Below are 21,928 nucleotides of genomic sequence, written 5' to 3'. Positions count from 1 at the left end.
CCTGAATATTCATTGGTAAGACTGATGCTAAAGCTGAAGCTCCAATACTTTGGCCACCTGATACAAGGAGCCAACTCATTGGAAAAGATCCTGATTCTGGGAAAGATTGAGTGCAGGAGGAGAAGCGGGCAACAGAGGATGAGATGGTTGGATGGCATCATTGACACAATGGACATGAGTTTGAGCAGACTCCGGGAGATAGTGAAGAACAGGGAAGCCTTGTGTATTGCAGTTCATGGGGTCTCAAAGAGTCAGACACAACTTAGCAACTGAACAACAATATATAATCTAAAGAAAATAAGGAGAAGTACTATTAGACAAATAGATTTTGAGGCCAAAAGTAATAATAAAGAGGATCTTTTTTTAATAATAAAGAATATTTTCACCAGTAAGTTAAAGTATCCTAAATCTGAGGGCATATAAGTATGAGTATTGAGGGCAAGTATTCTCAATATTTACAAGACAGAACTCAATTAACTACAGAAAGAAACAGACAAATCCACAACTACAGAGAATTAATTCTCACTAGAACTCAAGAACTAAGAGACCACATGGATAAAAAGAATAATAAGGATGTAAAATTATGAGTAACACAATTGGACATTTCTTACCTATTGGAAGAATTCTGCTCCCAACAATTAGAAAAGCACATTCTTTATAAAAACTTAGCCTATCTTAGCCCACAAAGCAAATCTCCACAAGTACCAATGGATCAAAATCATACAGAACAAGATGCTTTTTAAGAGTAGCATTCAGTGAACAAAAGGAGTTCTAGGATTTAAAATATGGCAGGAAAAGAAAAATGTCAATAACCCACAGATATAGAGAATGGGCTTGTGGTTGCGGAGGGGAAGGGGGTTGGGGAAGGAAAGGTTGAGAGCCTGGGATTAGCAGATGCAGACTATCATACACAGGACTGATAACAAGGCCCTAATGTCTAGCATGCATGTGTGCTCAGTCCTGTGCAACTCTTTGCAACCCTATGGACTATAGGCTGCCAAGCTCCTCTGTCCATGGAATTACCCAGGTAAGAATACTGGAATGGGCTGCTATTTCCTTCTCCAGAGGATCTTTCTGACCCATTGAACCCACATCTCCTGCGTCTCCTGCATTGGCAGGTGGGTTTTTTTTTTTTTTTTTCACCACTGAGCAATCTGGGAAGTCCAATATATAGCACAGGGAACAAGATGCAATATCCTGTGAAAAATCATAATGGAAAAGGATATGATAAAGGATATATAACTGAGTCACTCTGCTGTACAGTAGAAATTTAACAGAATATTCTAAATCAACTATACTTCAATAAAACTTTAAAAAAGAAAAATGTCAATAGAATGTGTGGAAGATAAAATTGAAGAAATCTCCCAGCAAGTAGAACAGAGAGGTAAAGAAGTAGAAAATATGAGAGAAAAGCTAAGAATATTAGAGCATCGGTCTAGTGGTACCAACATTCTCAAAATAAGATTTCCAAAAAGAGAGAATAGAAGTTAAAAAAAAAAAAAAAAAGACCAAGTCAGACTGAAGCCTTGTAAACTCAAGAGCTAGACACACCAAGGTCTGTCAGAGCCAGGATGCCTGCTGACAGCCGCTGTGTTCCTAACCTGAAGTAGAATGCCCAGGGGAAGCTGGCTCAGATGCTTATCTATGCTTCACTGGTCATGACCACAGGGTGGAGAAGTTGCTGCTCTCTCCTCTGTGCACAGCTACAGAAGCCCATTTGCCTGAGTATATTCTGGCTGGACATCCAGCATCTACCTCACATGAGGACTTCACTAGATGCCCTGATTCTGGTGAGCCCCATTTTTCTAAGAAAATTAAAAGACACTTGCTCCCTGGAAGAAAAGCTATGACAAACCTAGACAGCATATTAAAAAAGCAGAGACATTACTTTGTTGACAAAGGTCTATAATAGTCAATGCTATGGCTTTTCCAGTAGTCATGTATGGATGTGAGAGTTGGACTGTAAAGAAAGCTGAGTGCCAAAGAATTGATGCTTTTGAACTGCAGTGTTGGAGAAGACCCTTGAGAGTCCCTTGAACTGCAAGGAGATCAAACCAGTCAATCCTAAAGGAAATTAGTCCTGAATATTCATTGGAAGGACTGATGCTGAAGCTCTAATACTTTGGCCACCTGATGCAAAGAACTGACTCATTGGAAAAGACCCTGATGCTGGGAAAGATTGAAGGCAGGAGAAGAAGGGGATGACAAAGGATGAGATGGTTGGATGGCACCTTGGACATGAGTTTAAGCAAACTCTGGGAGTTGGTGAAGGACAGGGAAACCTGGCATGCTGAACTCCATGGGGTTGCAAAGACTTGGACACGACTGAGCGACTGAACTGAACTGATTTTTTTAGAAACACTCATGACCTGACCTCTCTTACTTCCCTGCCAGGAGCTCTTAAAACTGTAAGGAACCAAACCTAAATGGTGACCCACAGCTCTATTCAGCTTATTTTCTCCTGGAAATATTAGCCTTTCATTACGATGCTAAGTTTGAGCTTTTTTATGAAGTTTTATGCATATAAATAATAGAACGCCAAAGAAAAGCAGGGACTCAATTAACACATTTGTCAGTATACTGCTTGCTCTGAGAAGGAGTCAGGGATGTAACAAGGCAGGAAATAGGGGGCTTATCATATGACAAAAGTCTGCTACTTGTTGAGAAGTAATGGTATATACATAGATTTTTAATTGTTGTTTAACCTGAACATAAAGATTTTACATATTCTTATGGTTTATATGATATTTAAACATTTTTTAGAAAAGTAGGACTGGGTAGAGTTTATCCTAGTAATATATTTTTAACATTAGAAAATAAAATCTGCCACCAAATAAGGACAATGAAGGAGAAGGCAATGGCACCCCACTACAGTACTCTTGCCTGGAAAATCCCATGGACAGAGGAGCCTGGTAGGCTGCAGTCCATGGGGTTGCTAAGAGTCAGACACAACTGAGCAACTTGACTTTCATTTTTCACTTTCATGCATTGGAGAAGGAAATAGCAACCCACTCCAGTGTTCTTGCCTGGAGAATCCCATGGACAGAGAAGCCTGGTGGGCTGCAATCCATGGGGTCGCACAGAGTCGGACACGACTGAAGCGACATAGTAGTAGTAGTAGTAATAAGGACGATGAAGAAATTACAGTTCTTGCAAATGGAGGCCACAGCCTTTAAGACAGCATGTTTGTTGGCCTGGTGGAGACAAATGCCAGCATTCAAAGAATACATAGTAAATTTGTGGATTAGTAGATTCTAATATCATGGCTCCAAATATTCACTGCCACCTCTTTATAAGAGGATGATACCTACACTCTATGTCAGGCTTTGGTTATGGAATTCAAGTGTAAGTGACAAGTATCACTCCTGAATGGAATCTACAAAGCATTCCATGACTCTGTTTGTCCACGAGGCAAACACACCCCAGGCAGGGATGATTCATCCAGTCTGGGTCTCAGAATTGCCACTGAACACCAACTGACAATATGATAAAAAGAAGTTGCTGCTGTAATCTGAGTCATCTGGGGTTGCTTGTTAGAAGGAAGCTATAGTAAACTAGACTGCAGAGAACTCTGTAGTAGGAAAGGAGATAAGAGAAGTCCCAGGCTACAGAATATGAGTAAAGGATTTAGTTACTCTATATAAGGCGTGGGTATATAGAGAGACAGATGGATATTAGAGGAAAGAATAAACATCCAAATAGGAGAGAAGAATGACAGACAGTGCAAAGTGCCATGTAATGGGAAAAATACGCTCAAGGAACAGGGCTGGGGGAGGAAGGGGAGGGAACCTCCAGGATGAAGGATACAATGCTCTGTCAGAGACCGTTACAAAGATAGAGAATTGGTGAAAGGTAGATTGAAAGAAGGAAACCTAAGCAAGCAAGAGGAAAGTGAAAGTGAAGTCTCTCAGTCGTGTCCAACTCTTTGCAACCCCATGGACTGTAGCCCACCAGGCTCTTCAGTCCATGGGATTTTCCAGGCAAGAGTACTGGAGTGGGTTGCCATTTCCTTCTCCAGGGGATCTTCCCAACCCAGGGATCAAACCCAGGTCTCCCGCACTGCAGGCAGACGCTTTACCATCTGAGCCACCAGGGAAGCAAGAGGAAGATAGTCACAATTTTTAGAGAAGGTTATTGGTGAGGATAGCTGCTAGGAGAGAGATGTGGATGGGGGTAAATAAAGCACTTGAACTAGGCTGGTTTTGAGGAGCCAGCATGCTATCAATGTGCAGTGTTGGAACTTCACTCCCTGATTCTCCAACAGTGAAATGTTGACCCAGCCAGTTGCTAGTAACCACAAAAATTGCATATAACAGCTTATTGGCTGTGTATTTACACTATAAAGTAAGAGATTTTTGACCTTCATACTAGCCTGTATCTGTAAAAGTGTAAATGCCCTTAGAGCTACATTCTTTATCAGTATTTTGAAGAATGATTACAACAAAACAATATATTTTAAGGACATGGAAAGGAAAATATTTAGAAATATTATACGGTAATTTGCCAAAAATTATTAAAAGTGAGTTTTACTATTTTATACGGCACATTGCGGTTTTCAATATGTTACTGAATATTCACAAATTAAATGTTAAATACTTCCTGACATGACTTAATGGCAAACTGAAGGACATAAATGATTTGGAAATGGGTATAGTACAAACTAAATTTGAGTATAAGATTTACTTAATTTTTTTGTCAATTATGCTAAATTATTTAACTGTATTACTCAAATATCTGGTTTAGGATTCATTCAAGTTTACAATTACTATATTTACAAAATTATTATATTTTTTATGCAAGTCATTTGGTATCAATTTCCCTAGATTCTGTTACTGCACATCTAGAAATCTAAAAGTGCAATGTAATCGGTACTAAATTAATGAAAGAAAAGTTGATTCCATAATCACCTTAGTAAAGACAGGTTCTAAGCCATTTGGAGCAGTGGTTGGACGAAATCTTCTCCTTCTCCATGTTTCAGGTCTATTTTCTCTTGTGATTTTTCCACTGGTGGGAGGAAGTGGAGGAGGAATAGGCATAATGTAACGGTTAATGCTCGGAAATTGGTATCGATTCATTCCCTGTGAATTGTCCATGGAGTTCCTGAACTTCATCATTGCCTTCTTGCCCTATAATTAGATTTCATGACATAAGAATGATTGAAACAGATTTGGTAACCCAACATAACTCAAAATTACAGACAAGACTATGATTGACATTGCAGGCAAACACAACTGATATTAACAGGCAAACAAAGTGAAAGTGAAGTCGCTCACTCATGTCCGACTCTTTGCAACCCAATGAACCCCTGCCAGGCTCTTCCATCCATAGGATTTTCCAGGCAAGAATACTGGAATAGGTTGCTGTTTCTTTCTCCAGAGGGTCTTCCTAACCCAGGAATCAAACATGGGTATTCTGCACTGCAGGCTGACTCTTTACTCTCTGAGCCACCAGGGGAGCCCCACTTAATAGCCCTGTAGAGATATCTTCAAGAAAATTAGAGATACCAAAGATGGGCTCAATAAAGGACAGAAATGGTATGGACCTGACAGAAGCAGAAGATATTAAGAAGAGGTGGCAAGTATACACAGAAACTATACAAAAAAGATCTTCACAACCCAGATAATCACGATGGTGTGATCACTCACTAGAGCCAGACATCCTGAAATGTGAAGTCAAGTGGGCCTTAGGAAGTATCACTATGAACAAAGCTAATGGAGGTGATGGAATTCCAGTTGAGCTTTTCTAAATCCCAAAAGGTGATGTTGAGAAAGTGCTACACTCAGTATGTCAGCAAATTCGGAAAACTCAGCAGTGGCCACAGGACTGGAAAAGGTCAGTTTTCATTCCAATCCCAAAGAAAGGCAATCCCAAAGAATACTCATACTACCGCAAAATTGCACTCATCTCACACGCTAGTAAAGTAATGCTCAAAATTCTCCAAGCCAGGCTTCAACAATACGTGAACTGTGAACTTCCAGATGTTCAAGTTGGTTTTACAAAAGGCAGAGGAACCAGAGATCAAATTGCCAACATCTACTGGATCATCGAAAAAGCAAGAGAGTTCCAGAAAAACATCTATTTCTGCTTTATTGACTATGCCAAAGCCTTTGAGTGTGTGGATCACAATAAACTGTGGAAAATTCTGAAAGAGATGGGAAACAGAGACCACCTGACCTGCCTCTTGAGAAACCTGTATGCAGGTCAGGAAGCAACAGTTAGAACTGGACATGGAACAACATCTGGTTCCAAAGAGGAAAAGGAGTACGTCAAGGCTGTATAATGTCACCCTGCTTATTTAACTTATATGCAGAGTACATCATTAGAAACGCTGGGCTGGATGAAGCACAAGCTGGAATCAAGATTTCCAGGAGAAATATCAATCACCTCAGATATGCAGGTGACACCACTCTTATGGCAGAAAGTGAAGAGGAACTAAGAAGCCTCTTGATGAAAGTGAAAGAGGAGAGTGAAAAAGTTGGCTTAAAGCTCAACATTCAGAAAACTAATATCATGGCATCTGTTCCCATCACTTCATGACAAATAGATGAGGAAACAGTGGCTGACTTTATTTTTCTGGGCTCCAAAATCACTGCAGATAGTGATTGCAGCCATGAAATTAAAAGATACTTACTCCCTGGAAGGAAAGTTATGACCAACCTAGACAGCATATTAAAAAGCAGAGACATTACTTGGCCCACAAAGGTCCATCTAGTCAAGGCTATGATTTTCCCTGTAGTCATGTATAGATGTGAGAGTTGGTCTATAAAGAAAGCTGAGTGCAGAAGAATGATACTTTTTAACTGTAGTGTTGGAGAAGACTCTTGGGAGTCCGTTGGACTGCAAGGAGACCCAACCAGTCCATCCTAAAGGAGATCAGTCCTGGGTGTTCTTTGGAAGGACTGATGTTGAAACTGAAACTCCAATATTTTGGCCACCTGATGTGAAGAGCTGACTCATTTGAAAAGACCCTGATGTTGGGAAAGATTGAGGGCAGAAGGAGAAGGGGACGATAGAGGATGGTATGGTTGGATGGCATCGCTGACTCAATGGATATGGGTTTGGGTAAACTCCAGGAGCTGGTAATAGACAGGGAGGCCTGGTGTGCTCCGGTTCATGGGGTCGCAAAGAGTCAGACATGACTGAACGACCGAACTGAACTGAATCACATTTCATAACATAAGAATGCATGAAGTAGAAGTGGTAACCTAACATAATTCAAAATTACAAACTCAAAATTACAGGCATTGACATTATATGCAAACGCAACTGATATTAATAGGCAAACGTAAGACACCTCAACCTGTTGAAAAATGGCATTTTGCAGTATCCATAGCAAATCAAATTTTCATGGATTTCTAAACTTATTTAAGTATATATTTTAAACCGAACATATAATCATGGCATTTTTATAGTTCTTTGAGGATTTTACCTCAGAGATTCATTAAATCTACGAGGACCCAGTACAGTGAAACAATTTAGAATCAATAGGTTTGAAGTGTTGTACTTCAAGACAGGATTGGGTAGTCCACTCAATGATGGGATATTTGCACTTTTTCTTTTACATTGATTTCACCCATCCAGGTGTTACAACATTCCTTGATAATATGGTTTCAAGGAATCTAAAACCTTGACTCTGACCCAAAGTCTCTATTCAAGTTATTTTTACCTAGAAATTTAACTTGTAAGAACAAATTTTACCCAGTTAACTGCACAAGTACATTTATATAAGTGTGTAATAGGATATACACACACAGGTACACACACAAATATGTCTAAAAAATTTAATTGATCAGCTTGGGATTGACATGTACACACTGCAATATAAAATAAAATGTTTGTCCTTGACAAAAAGAGAAAAAAAATTTAGTTGAACTACCAAGTCCATCAGTAAAAGGATAATTAAATAAAATTTGCTTTATTATAAAAGATTCTCATCAAGCTTTAAAAAGAATATTATTAATCTATTCTTTTGGAGTCCTGACATAAAAAGCTCCATGCAGCATGGTCATACATTTCATTTAAATAATTTATATGTGGATTTTGATAAAATCAGGGATGACTGGAAGACTCTGAACACAGGGTTGCCTTTAAGGATTTGGATTATTTGTGGGAGTGGAGCATATAAATTTAGTCAACATTTAGTATCTTAATGACTAAAAAGTACCTAATGTATAATCAAAAATTTTAGTTTCACGTGTATTTGAGCCTCTGAATTTTCACATATTGATAATTTTTGTATATCTGAGGTAGTTTTCAAACTTTAGATTATCTTTAATCATTTAAATCTGTCTTATACCAATTTATTTAGTATTGTTTTAAATTTATTTTCAGCCAATTTATCTTTTATTTTGAGGTGCTTAAATTGTAAAAAGTTATTTTTAAGAAAGAGAAGTCATTCCCCAAACATTCTCATTGCTATTAAACAAAAGCAGATTAAATAAAGGCATGGGTACTTCATATTTTGATTGAAATCAACATTTTTATGAACAGAAGGTATTTAGATAGATATTCACCAAGGGGCTTAGAATTATTAGATTGCTTGATGTTGCAGGTATTATTTACGCTCTCATTTTTTTCTTACATTTTCCAATTTTTCTCTGCTGGTGTGCACTGACATTGTAATAACAAATATAAATTAAAGAAGTGAAAATAAGATAATAAAACAATAAAATCAATGAATTCAGAACTTTTTGGTCTTGGGAGGTTCTACTTTTAATTTCTAAGTAGTTATCCATCATTGGCATGCCTTATTTGGTAATGAAGTTTAGTAAATTTTTTAAAAATTAAACTTCTACTCCATACCTTTCTTTTTTTTCTAGCCCAAAGAATCTTGGACATCTCCCTATGGCAGTATAAATAACTTACCTTATTTTTAAATATTATTTAATATGCTACAACATTTTTAAACAATAAATTCTTAGGTGTCTTCCAAATGTTCACTATTGGAAATATTATAATTCTAAAGTTCCTGAATCTATTTCTCTTCACATGCATGTATGTTCCTAGGATAAATTCCAATATGCTAAAATACTTGAGCATGTTCATTTAAAATGTTGATAAATATTCCCATACTGCCTTCACAAATAGTTGTACCAATTTCTGTTCTTATCAATAGTGTATAAGAAACTCTCATTCCAAATATAATCATTTTCAGTCATGTCATTAATTTACTCAACAGCATCTCAACCAATCTGTTTTGACCAAATTGCTTTTGCCTAAATCAAAGATCCTCGCTCCTAATACTTGGAAAATTCACCTTACTTAAGTATGTCACACCTTCAAACAATTCCCCCATACATATCTTTTACTATTTAGTTGGTGCTTACTACATACTCAGCAGTCATGCAAACTATTATTCTTTAGGAATTTCTTGTCTGATTTTATATTAAGTAATTTTCATCATCAGTGCCATTGAAAGAATTACATGTCTTTCTTGGCAGTATATTTTGACTGTGTACATCACAGTATAAACTCCAAAAAGTCAGAGAACATTGTCTGCTTTGATAATTGATATATTACTAATGCCTAGAGCAGGACCCAGTCAATAGTAAATGCCCAATTAAATTCCACTGTATGAAAAATGTTAAGTTTAGCTGGTTGAAATTAACATGGAATTGATCTCAACCTTGTCAGCATGTATGAGCTACCATTTTTTAATTAATTTATTTTTTAACTGAAGGATAACTGCTTTACAGAATTTTGTTGTTTACTGTCAAACCTCAACATGAATCATAAGCTACCATTAAATGTCAATCCCTTACTCACTCACATTCCCAAACTTGGAAATGGTTAAATAAAAGGTCCTGTAAAGATTTAATTAATAAATCTACCCAGTGCCTCAGAGCAGATTTGGAAAATCACCTAAAAGAAAAATCATTTTCTAGTCAGAAGAAATTGAATATTACCTGATTGATAATGGTCACATATCTAACAGAAAGTGAGTCCGATCAAGTAGAGTTAATAGATAATAGGAATTTAGAAAAGAATATAATCACCTTGGCAAACATGGAGAGTGCCCATCTGAGTACTATCTAAGGGAGAGGAAATCCCACCCATTGGACTTTGAATATTTCCAGTCCTAAAGGCAAAGTTATCCCTGGAGGATTCAGAGGGCTTTAGCCAAAGACCTTTGAGCTTTCTGGTGCCTTTGGCAAGCCCATTCCTAAGATGAGACAGATGCATCAGGCTAAGACAGCCTGATGCCATTAACATTCCATTCTACCATATCCCCTCATTCTGGTTCCGTACTCACTAGGCAACCTTCTCATTGTTATCTGGCTTCCCATCTAGGTCTGCCTACAAGGGGAAAATGTACTGTTTCTACAAGCTTTGATTTATTTGATATCTGGTGAATTAATGGCCCCTAATTATGATTTGACTCCCTATTTTGATTTACAATAGTGATAAAAATGGGCTTGTCATGTCTTAGTTTAGTTAGCTTGAGACAATATCTCAGGACCTGACGATTCCTGGACACTAGCTTGAAATGGGAAATCTCTGGACATTTAAAGTAGAGATCAGATCCTAGAAAGTGTCAACGGAATTGGCTTATGACCCAATAACTTCTGCCCAGCTCTAAGTAGTATTCCCTAGACAAAATGCCACCACTTTTTAATTTATCCTTCTTTCCAAGAATGTACTATTAAATTAACTAAAGTAAGGTTTGTGAAAAGTGATTCACCAGCTAAAAAACATATTAGTTGGATTAAAATATTATTTATCATTTGGGGGTTATATTTATACTTTTAATGTGAAAGATAATGTATTTCAATTAATTTCTTAGTGACAAGGTCATCTGTCAGCTTTAGGTAAAAACATCTTAATTTCATATGTCTTATGTTTCCTAATAATAAATGGAACTAAATTCACCCATTTGAGCATAATTACAATTGTACTCATAACACAGGTTCTTTCTTAAGCTGGCAAATGTTTCTTCTTGGTCTTAGAAATACAAACAATAGCTTTTCTAATTACTAAATGTCCCAATTGTCCTTCCCTGTTAGAGTAACTCATGTTTGATGACTTCCCTGCCTCCTTCCTGTGCTCTGTTTAAAATAAGTGAAAATTACCTGAGACATAACCTTGAAAAAGAAGCATAGTCAAGCTTCCGAGTGTGATTAATTCAGGACTTTTTTAAGACAGACATTCTTTTCCTTCTATATCCAACCTTCTCCAGAGTCAAACTTGAAGCAATTTCATACACTGATGGTAAAGTAAGTCAGCATGCAAATGCCAACCTATTCTTGGAAATTTTCATTTTCTAGGTTTCATGCATTTTAAAATTTGGAAGCAGTCAACACTGTGTCTATTCTGTTAGAAGTCATATCTAGCCATAAAAAGATCCTCTTTGTTTTTATACTACCTTTCAAGTTTGTGAGAGATCATCTTATATTATTACAAGTCTATTCCTTACTCTTTTTCCCAATAACACAGAAATTATAGGTCTTCCAATTAAAGTAAAATATAATTAAACAGAAGTACAGAGCAAGTGTTTAATAAGTACACAATATAAATTTCATTGATCAGATTAATTGAATCTAGCATCTTAAAAACTGAGAAGAAAAAGCATTTACCCCAATGGGAAATGAAGTTTCAGTTTCCAGCAATGAGGTTTTTGATCTGGATCCCAAAGTTATCTTTGGAACAGTTCGTACTGCAGAATTACTGGGAAGAGGTTGTAATCGAAATGGAGGCTGCATATTTCCAGGAGCAGTGTATGGTCGAGGGGCTGTCTAGACAATTAGGGGAAAAAATTCCATTTAAATTAGTATCTTGACATGTTTCCAGAACCAATTAATAACTCAACAAATTGCCTAGAGTAATTAATGGTGCCTTTTTACCAAACAGATTAAACTTTAATTACGTCCTTCCATTATACATACCCTTATGACCCAATGTATTTGTTAAAACATATGGTGTGGAAGTCTTCTACATACCTAAATGCCACAATTGTAGAGTATTTTAGATAAAGATGTTCTCTGTTAGGTTCCTGTATTTTATTCATACTGTAAACTCACTGACAATGCCTAGTTAATGCTGTACATAGAATGAAAGTTTTAGTCGCTCAGTCATGTCCAACCCTTTATGACCCCATGGACTGTAGCCCACCGGGCTCTTCTGCCCATGGAATTCTCCAGGCAAGAATACTGGAGTGTGTTGCCATGCCCTTCTCCAGGGATCTTCCCAACCCAGGGATCAAACCCAGGTGTCCCACACTGCAGGCAGATTCTTTACCATTTGAGTCACCTGGGAAGCCCTTTGTTCAATTAGATGTTAAGTTGAATAATGTTCCAATTTTAAAGACCTAGGGCATATAATCAGAATGAACTCATTCCAGGTTTTAAGCCTTAAGACTAGTGCTGAAGTAAAAGCAGACAATATGATTCAAAACGAGGGAAGGCGAATGCTTACCTCTAATGCATTACCATTTATTTATTCTCTCTCTTCCTTGAACTATTAGGAAAACAAAAATGAGAACTAGTGACTGGCAACTTTGGAAAATACTACCAAAATGTAGATGTTCAGAGATGTTTTTCAAGCTAGACGGTTTCCATTTGCTCCTCTTCTCTGCCTTCTCCTTTCTGCTCTGGCTGCTGGGAGTCATTTCTTAATGGACCATATCAACTAACCTCAGGTTTCCAGTTGGATTTGGCCAGTGAAAGACACTGGCAGGAGATCAAAGACAGGAGGGAAGGAGATTGGGGTCCTAATGCTGCTGGACCCTCCTGCCAAGGTCACGATGGGCCAACTGGGTCCCTCCACCAAAGTCCACAGCTCTTCAGGAAGTCTTCTTCCAGAAACCGCCTGCTGGTTCTGGTGTCCAATACCTCCCTTTCCCCTTAGCCCTACATGATGTGGTTCCCACTGTGTTCACCCCAGCACGCTTTACATCCCCAGTTGGTTGTCCTTAACCCTGCCCACATCTTTCTAAATAGTTTCTTTATTAAACTCGTCCTAATTACCCTATTTGTGTGAGCCATCTGTTTCCTGCTGAGACCCTGACTGATGCATTTTCTAATCAAGAATGTACTGCAGAGAACACCAAAAGTGTCAGTTCAGAGCATTAGATGTGCCTGTGGGAGCACTGACAGAACATTGTAACCTTAGCCTAAAGATCAGCAATGTTTCAAAAATGGAAAAAACAAAATGTTTGGCCCAGTTGTTCTATTACAATAAAATACTGGTAAACCTGTTAAGAATAATACATGCAAATTTGGGTAAGAGGGTGTGAGAAAGATAGTATGTAAATGATTCATAAAAAAGATTTATTACATTGACTCTAGTAGTGACCACAAATATTCAACTCTGGAAAAGTGTTGTATAAATACATAAAAAATGGTGATAGGGCTGCTCCCACCACCAAAACTGGATCTTAGTACCATCTTGACAAGCATGTTATACGTTGCTAAAGCTCTGCTTTTGTTAAGTCAGCACTTACTGAATTCCAACTGTAGTCACTGTGAGGAGATGAAACAGTAATCTAATGGCAACACAAGACAATTAGTGTCAAATGAACCACACAAATACTACCAAAGAGAGAATAATAACAAAATACCTGCAAACTAACGAACATAGAACTAAAAGTTATTTGGAATAAGCCAATGAGACAAGTATTAAAAGTGAAAGTTTCACAGAAGTAGTTACATTTTATCCAAATGAATGAGCAATAAAGGATAATGTTAAATAAAAAAAAGGGATGGTGAATTTGGACATCCAAGTAAGAAGAATCAGTTGTGAACCAAACATGGGAAGGACAGCAAAAGTAATATATCCCAAGATCTGCTTTCCTTTCTTTATGTAATGTAACATTTATTAGGGAACATGTGTGCTGTGCTTAGTCGCTCGGTCGTGTCCAACTCTTTGCTACCCCATGGACTGCTATCCATGGGAATTCTCCAGGTTAAGAACACTGGAGTGGATTGCCATGCCCTCCTCCAAGGGATCTTCCCAGCCCAGGGATCAATCCCAGGTCTCCCACATTGCAGGCAAATTCTTTACTGACTGAGCCACCAAAGAAGCCCCAAAATACTGGAGTGGGTAGCCTAATCCTTCTCCAGGAGTTCTTCCCAACCTAGGAATCAAACTGGGGTCTCCTGAATTGCAGGCAGATTATTTACCAGTTGAGCTACCAAGGAAGCCCATTAGGGAACATGGCTATAACAAATAAGAACTATATTTCCCAGCATCTCTTCCAATTCTATATAGACGTATGCCTCAGTTTTGTCCAATAAGATATGAGCAGAAGTGATATATGAAACTTCCAGATCATGTTCTTAGAAAGAAAAAAAAATGTCTTCACTTTCCCCTATCCTCTTCTTTTGGGCTGAAATACCCACATGGTAATATACAGGGATGCCTGGCATGCTGCAGTCCATGGGGTCACAAAGGGTTAGACATGACTGAGCAACTGAACAACAAAAATATGCCATCGTGGCTTGAGTGGATGAAGACAACACACTAAATATGGCAGATCAGTGACACAAAAGGAGTCTGAGCTTTTTATGACTGAGAAAGTAGAGATAGCACAAGACTTGAAACTTAAGGTGGGGAGCAATCCTCACATTAAAGTCATTATTTTGGTCTCTGCACACAAACCTAGACAGGAAACAAAGTGGATTGACTAGAACAACATTTAGTTTAAAGAAATAGGATATAAGCCTCTATGAGCCAAAAGGTGCAAGGTCTTAAAACCCACAAAGAGAAATCAAACTAGATGTTTTCTGAAAAAGGGAATCAGATTATCCAAAAGAATTCTTTTGATCTCTGTGAAAGAAATATGCCTTAAGACTCACTCCTGTCTAAAAATCAAACCGAACACAGAAACACTGAATGTAGGAGTTGGAAAGCAGGTTACTATAAACTAACACATGATCTATTTGCTGCTGTGCTCTAAATGTTACTTCCCCACATTTGCATTCCCTTAGATGAATGTGGCAGTCAAATGTTTAACTGATTACATGTATCTCTAAAAAACAAATCTGTACCATTCAACTAACAGCTGTGAGCTACAAACTGTTATAGTTCACATCAGAAGCCACCTTAAATTTGCTACACTTTAAACTGTTCATAATGTATTTTCTGGGAATAAATATGGCACTGTAGCTTAACATTTTCAAAACTGTACCAGAATGTGAATTGAAATTCACTACCTGGTGATTACTCAGCATAGCTGAGCATTTCTAATTCTTCTAAGAAGATCTCTAGGGGTGAATTTTCCAAGCATGTACAAAATTACCTGAATGACTCTCCACAGTTTTAATGGCACGGTGCAGCTAAAAGCTACATGCTATTTTGAAAGTCCAGGTGCAATTAGTGATCAAGTGCAGTGACTATTCACTGTATGTTTTCCTTATTCACTCAAGAAAGTTCAAAGAGAAAAAGGGACGGCAGCATCCCCAAAGGATTATCTTCATCCCAATAGCACCTAGAGAGATCAGGAGTCAAGTTTAGAGGATATGTAAGCAAGTCAGGAAAACAAAAAAGAAGGACTTGAATTTCTGTAAAATGCAAAGTACAATTCCAAGATCACAATAGGTATCCCTTCCAGGGCAGAAGCACCGCAGGGGGTGATCAAGTGAGGGATCCTGGCTTACCAGACAGAAAGGCTGCTAAAGTGCTGGTGCAGTGTTTCCTGTAATTTTTAAATTACTTTCTCACTCCTGCCACATTAAGATCTCCTGGATGTATCATAAACTACTTATTGAGGCTGTTCAGCTGGAAAATTGAAAAGAAAGCCTTTCAAGGGTTTTTTTCTCCCTAAAACAGGTGGGAAGATAGAAAACGGAACTTGATTATTTCTTTTGTTTCACCCAGGATAAGCTTTTGGGATTCTAGTGAATCTGCCACCCAACGAAAGAATATTTATGTACATATACATTTAAATGAAGCCTGGAAATTCGGTAACAACAAAGAAAAGACAGTTGCTTTTTATAACTTGAGCTGTTCATCGGTAAATGTCAAAACATATTTACCTTTGAAAAATGTCAAAGCTTAACACTATATGTGATGAATCTACTTCAATAATCTGTGAAAGCACTGCAATACCTCTATAAATACTATGCAATCCAAAAAATGTTCATGCTAACAAGGAAATATATTAGGCCACAAAAAGCAAGAATAAAGATGTCATCAAAGCTATTTATTGAAAGCTGAAACCATCAACTGCCAGCAAATATTTTGCAAATCTCTTCCTGTATTTATATTGTTTCAAGCGACCTATTCCTTCAAGCAAATACCACCCCTAGGTTGTAAATGAATTGAACTAGAATGAAATGTAGGGGTGTGTGATTTCTTTAATAGAATTTTTGTGCATTTAATTATTTTTCTTTTAGATTATGACATATACTTCTGATAAAAGAAGCTCAGATGTAATAAGTATCTGGTTCGTGTTCTGTAGCATATTGAATTTGTGTGCATAAAAAACCTTTACAGATAAGGTAAGAGTAGAGAGAATAGCAAGAACAAGATCCAGAAGTCAGAAAATATAGAACATGTATGGAACAACCAACAGCTCAATTGTGCTGCACTACAGTCCATATGGTTGCAAAGAGTCAGACACAACTGAACTGACTTGGCACACTCGCACATAGGGTGCTAAAGGGCAATGGTGAGGAAAAATATTAAGATAGCTAAATTGATGTCATGTGGTTTGGGGTCTTAAATGTCAATTGCAAGAGTCTGGATTTCTCTATAGGCGACACAGAGCCAATGAAGGTACTTGGGCATGTAAGTAACAAATAATCTGCACTTCAAGAAAACTAATCTAGTAGTAACAAAATGGATTTGAGAGTGGTGACATTGGATGAAGGTGGGACATTCAGTAGGCACAGACTTGAATGGATATAAGACTATAAGGATGATACAACCATGTACCCCAAGAGCATTCTTGCTGAGAGTTATAAGAAATCATGAATTAATTATTGGCATGGTGCAAGTCAGCATGATTACTGTGACTCACCGGTCTTACTGGACTGGAATGCCCTTCATCGACCAGAACACTATGGCCACGGTTAGTCTTGGGGCCAACGGGGGGGCGGGGAGACAGGAGGGGTGTGTTATTTTCTATAGTCCATCTTGTGTGCTCTCCCTAGAATAAGAAAGTGATTTAACAAATCAGTGCATAACTACTCATCTAGGTTAAATTAATACCTGCCAGAGAAGAAATGTTATATGAGTAGAGAAGTTCTTTCTCGTGCTTTTCAAAAGTACTCCATCCAAGGACCATCATAATAACGAGGAGATGTTTTCACAGCTGTATTAGAGAGTTAGGTATGGTAGTGAAAGGCAAGAAACTGAGTATGCTTTACCTAAAGGAATAGCCGTGCTCATGGTAAAAGCCACAGATGCAATGTATCCTTAGTTTTAGCATAATGTTTAATTTGCTTGAAGCAGATCACTGAAGAAGCACAGTGTTCCTCACTACTCTGATCAGTAGACACTACCACAAAGTATTACATTTCTGTCTCAAAAAAAAATTAAATAATGCCATAAGCAAAAGGTTATACATGACATAAGGGGGGCCTAAAATACAAGTCTTTTGCCAAGTGCAGCTACAGGTGAAAATTGTGATGAATCAAAACCGTACAAGGAGGAAATAAAGTGCCTATCAGGAATTTCTGCCAATGTTGCAACATGCCCATGTACCTGGTTAGTGTGTCTGGCCATACAGACAAGAGTGAATACAACACTGTTTCAGAAACCATTTCCAGTTACTATTTTCTCCATCAACACTTCAGCAGATAAATTGTAGACTCTATCATTCCTTGACAGAGAACACTATTGGCAAAATTGACTTAACTACAAATCTTTCCACACCAACTTTTCTGATCCGGAGAAACTGACCTACTATCTGTTATTTAACACTTTTATAACAATAGTATGTTTTGACCAAGATAAAATAGACAGATTTGAGTCTATCAGGCAAGAGGGAAAATGACTGTTTCCTACTGCAAGTTATTCCACAGAAGCTTCACGAATATTCATCAGTTTGTGAAATGTGTCTTAAGTCCCACATTTGTAGCACTACACTGAAAATGAAGAACAACATGTGGGCTTGAATGACTCAACAAATTGAGTAAAACTGCCAATCTAAACTGAAACCTTTCAAACATGCCTAATTGAATCTCTCATCTCTTAATTTAAATTTATACATTTCCTAAGTTGACTGCAAACAAGAAATATCAAATGCAAAAGTAGAAAACAGGAATTTTTAAATGACTTCACAAAACCTCTAAATCTTATGTTTTGTTTGCTAATATAGATCTTTCCTACCATATATTTTTCAAAGGTCACATTCACATGAAAAAGCACCATTGGATAATTCTTAAAATGCTCCATTTTCGATAACATTGAGAACATCACCGTCTATTTTTATCTTCTTATGACAAACAAATCTTTTGGCCTCTATCACAAATCAATCAAGAAAATACAAAAGCAAAATTTCAAACTTGAGGACATTTTCAAGTTTTTCTTTGAATTAATTGTGCCTTATACAGTTTCTCTTGTACAGTAGCTCCTATTTTATTATGATCTTCCAAAATAACAGTGGCCAAGATTCAAGTATGGTGGAACCATTTGATGTCAGTTATGAGTTACCCCAAAATAAAGTGACTCCAAAGAGCTTCAATAATAGTACCACTGACCTTCAAAATTATGAAATAATATTATGAAGTAAAATAGTTATGGAACTCCTTACCTTAAATCTCTGAATTCGCTCCTTCCTAGCTAAGGTCTCCAGTTTCTTTTTTATTTCAAGCTGATGGTAACGCTAAATAAAGAGGAAAGAGTGAAGGAAAGCATCATATCAATTATAGTAAAGAATTTTTGAGAGGAAAATAACCCCACTAGCTAACGGTATTCTCAATTACCCCTCTTGTCACTGAGATGGAGAAGAATCATGTGCATAAGTGTGCACATGGGAATATAAATTGGTACAACTCTTTGGAAAGCCAATTCCTAATATACATTAGGCAGTTAAAAGTGCTCCTACTGATAACCCATAAATTTGACTTCTAAACCTAGGGGGAAATCTAAATAATAATTTAAAAAAATGTTTTATGCACAAAGATGCTGTCTGAAAGTTTCTTTTCCTTCAAAGCAAAAATTCAGAAGCATTATAAACCTTAAAGAGAATGGTTTAAGTTTGGGGCACATCCATATAAACGGGACAGAATGTAATTTTTAAAATAAGGTTCCAAAAGATTTGGCTTTAAAAATGGAAAATGAGTGTAATGCTGATAAAAGTACAAAGCTGAACTGCATGGAAATGCAATTTTGTTGATCGAGCTCACATCGTGTGCCTGTCCCAGTGCTGGGAGAGTGCTTCGTGAATATCATCTCTTCTTGAACAATCCCAATTGCCAAGCAGTCTCAATGGCACCCCACTCCAGTACTCTTGCCTGGAAAATCCCATGGACAGAGGAGCCTGGTAGGCTACAGTCCACGGGATTGCTAAGAGTCGGACACGACCGAACGACTTCACTTTCACTCTTCACTTTCATGCATTGGAGAAGGAAATGGCAATCCACTCCAGTGTTCTTGCCTGGAGAATCCCAGGGACAGGGGAGCCTGGTTGGGCTACTGTCTATGGGGTCGCACAGAGTCGGACACGACTGAAGCGACTTAGTAGAAGCAGCAGCTAGTTTCACAAATGAAGGAACTGAGGCAGAGGACCATGAACTTACCCCAGGTCACACATCTAGTCAGTGGTGGAAATGTAATTTGAATCCTAGTCCTGGGCTTCCCTGGTAACTCAGCTGGTAAAGAATTCACCTGCAATGCTGGAGACCTGGGTGCGATCCCCTGGAGAAGGGAAAGGCTACCCACTCCAGTATTCAGGCCTGGAGAATTCCATGGACCGTATAGTCCATGGGATTGCAAAGAGTTGGCACGACTGAGCGACTTTCACTTTCTTTCTGACATTAACTTCCTGGCTTGTCTTTTTTTTTTTTTGGAGAAACCATGTTTCTCTCACAACATGATATGGGTTTATTAATGTCTATATATGAATAGACAAAAGACAAAAAGGAAATGTGACTGTTAACAGCAGTTATCTCTGAGAGGAGAAATTATGCACAGTTCTTTTCCTTTTTTAATGCTTTCTTATGTTTTCCAAAGTTTTGGTAGTATATTAGTTATATAACTTAAAAATAAATTTCATGTAAAAATAATCTGCTTATAATTCAATTTGAAATCATTCAGACACCTTTGAGAGTGTTTGATATTCTGTCGCTTTTAAAAAATGTTTTTTAACTGCTCTTGATCCCCTCCGGCTGCCTTTAAGACCCTGCAGACTCAATCATTCCCTCTCTAAGTATCATCAATCCTCTTCTCAAAGCCTTTCTTCTCTTTCTGTTATCTCACCCACTTATCACCAAACTTCATTAGATTTACTATCAACCACTTCCACCTTCTGTTTATTCTCACCTCACTGCAGTCCCCCTCTCCCATCCTCACTCCTCTCTGTGTGTGTGTGAGAGTGCTCAGTCGCTTCAGTCCTGTCTAACTCTTTGCAACCCTGTGGCCTGTAGCCCGCCAGGCTCCTCTGTCCATGGGGTTCTCCAGGCAAGAACACTGGAGTGGGTTGCCATGCCCTCCTCCAGATCTTCCAGACCCAGGGATCAAACCAGTGTCTCCTGCATTGCAAGAGGATTCTTCACTCACTGAGCCACCCGGGAAGCCCCATTCTTTTCTACCATCTCTGAAACCACTTTTCTCCCCAGTAGTCTTCTTACAGAACCATTCTGCAGCTTGTAAGACCCTGCTGGCTTCCGGGTCAGCACTCTATCAGGTTTTCCCACCAGTTGGAGGTTCTTATCTAGTCCATGTCATTGTTCCCAATTTCCTGCAAGGCACACACCACCATGCTAGAAACCTCAGAGTGGCTCAGGTGCCTCCCTCCCTCTCCTGGTCCAGGCAGAGTCGGGCTCTCTGTTCTCTCTCCCTCTTCCAGATCCCCATGGACAGCTGCTTCTCCCTGGCACTTCCACTACTGCTGTGAGCCCACACCCTCTGGCAACAGCTTCCTAATTGACCTCCCACCTCCAATCTTTTCCAGCTCATTAATCCATCTTCCACATTTTTAGCAACATCATCTTTCTAAAGCAGCTCTGCTCATTAATTTCACTCCCCTGCTGAAAAATGTTTCATCGCCTCATCACCTACACACCTAACCTAGCTGAGAATTGAAGGCCTCAAGAAACAGGGCCCCAAACTTACTAGAGAGTGTCACTTGCTGCCACTCTTTCAGCCAACTCACAGTGCAGTCTGGCCTCAGTGAGCTTTCTTTTCCACCCACAATGTCCCCTCACACCTCTGCAACTTCACATCTGCTTTGCTTAGATCTTTTCATGTCAGGAATGCTTTGCTTAGATCTTTTCATGTCAAGTTGCATTCAGTCCTCCAGGCTCAGTTCAAATGGCAGGACCTCTGTTCAGCTTCTTCCTACTCTCACAGAGGCAAGGAATGACTTGCTTTTCGGGCTCAGTCTCTTTGTTCCTCTCGTTTAGCATGTGATCCCTTCCTACAGCATTTTTAAAAAAATTTTATCTCGCAGCTACATCATGTAACCCCATACTGGTACATGGTAAGCTTGCAGTTAACTTTTCTTGCATGAATGAATATATGAATATTAAAACAACATTAGTAAACAGTATTGGCATAAACTAAATGTGAGACAAAGGTGATAATTTAGAAATACTGAATATTTTATTTTAAATTATATTAATATATTGTGTATAATATAAAATTATATATTACACATTAACATTTATCTGAACTATTTATTTCAAACTTCAAGAATACACAAAGACTTTAATAATTGCACATTTAATAGTTATGATGTGTGCATTATATGAAACTCTAGAAAACCAAAGTTCAAGGATCAAGACTAATATAGAATTTGGTCCCTATTGATTAAGTTTGAAATTAT

The 21,928-nt window shown here is 38.1% G+C and overlaps 1 protein-coding gene across 7 annotated transcripts in view; it reads right to left on the bottom strand.

The window, feature by feature from the left end:
* The window catches only part of ERICH3 (glutamate rich 3), a 119,705-nt gene that overhangs the window by 62,292 nt on the left and 35,485 nt on the right, over positions 1–21,928 (bottom strand). For 2 of the 7 annotated variants that reach the window (XM_024990109.2, XM_059885109.1), the window contains exons 4-7: positions 18,695–18,766; positions 16,958–17,086; positions 11,574–11,732; positions 4,908–5,126 (exon numbers count right to left, since the gene is read on the bottom strand). In XM_024990109.2, coding sequence (XP_024845877.1) covers positions 4,908–5,126; positions 11,574–11,732; positions 16,958–17,086; positions 18,695–18,766 — 579 coding nt within the window. The other 5 variants (XM_059885110.1, XM_024990112.2, XM_059885111.1 and 2 more) reach the window with 5 other exon arrangements.

The sequence above is a fragment of the Bos taurus genome, chromosome 3 (genome assembly GCF_002263795.3).
Source record: "Bos taurus isolate L1 Dominette 01449 registration number 42190680 breed Hereford chromosome 3, ARS-UCD2.0, whole genome shotgun sequence".
Lineage (NCBI taxonomy): Eukaryota > Metazoa > Chordata > Mammalia > Artiodactyla > Bovidae > Bos > Bos taurus.
This window is presented reverse-complemented; position numbering and strand designations above follow the sequence as displayed.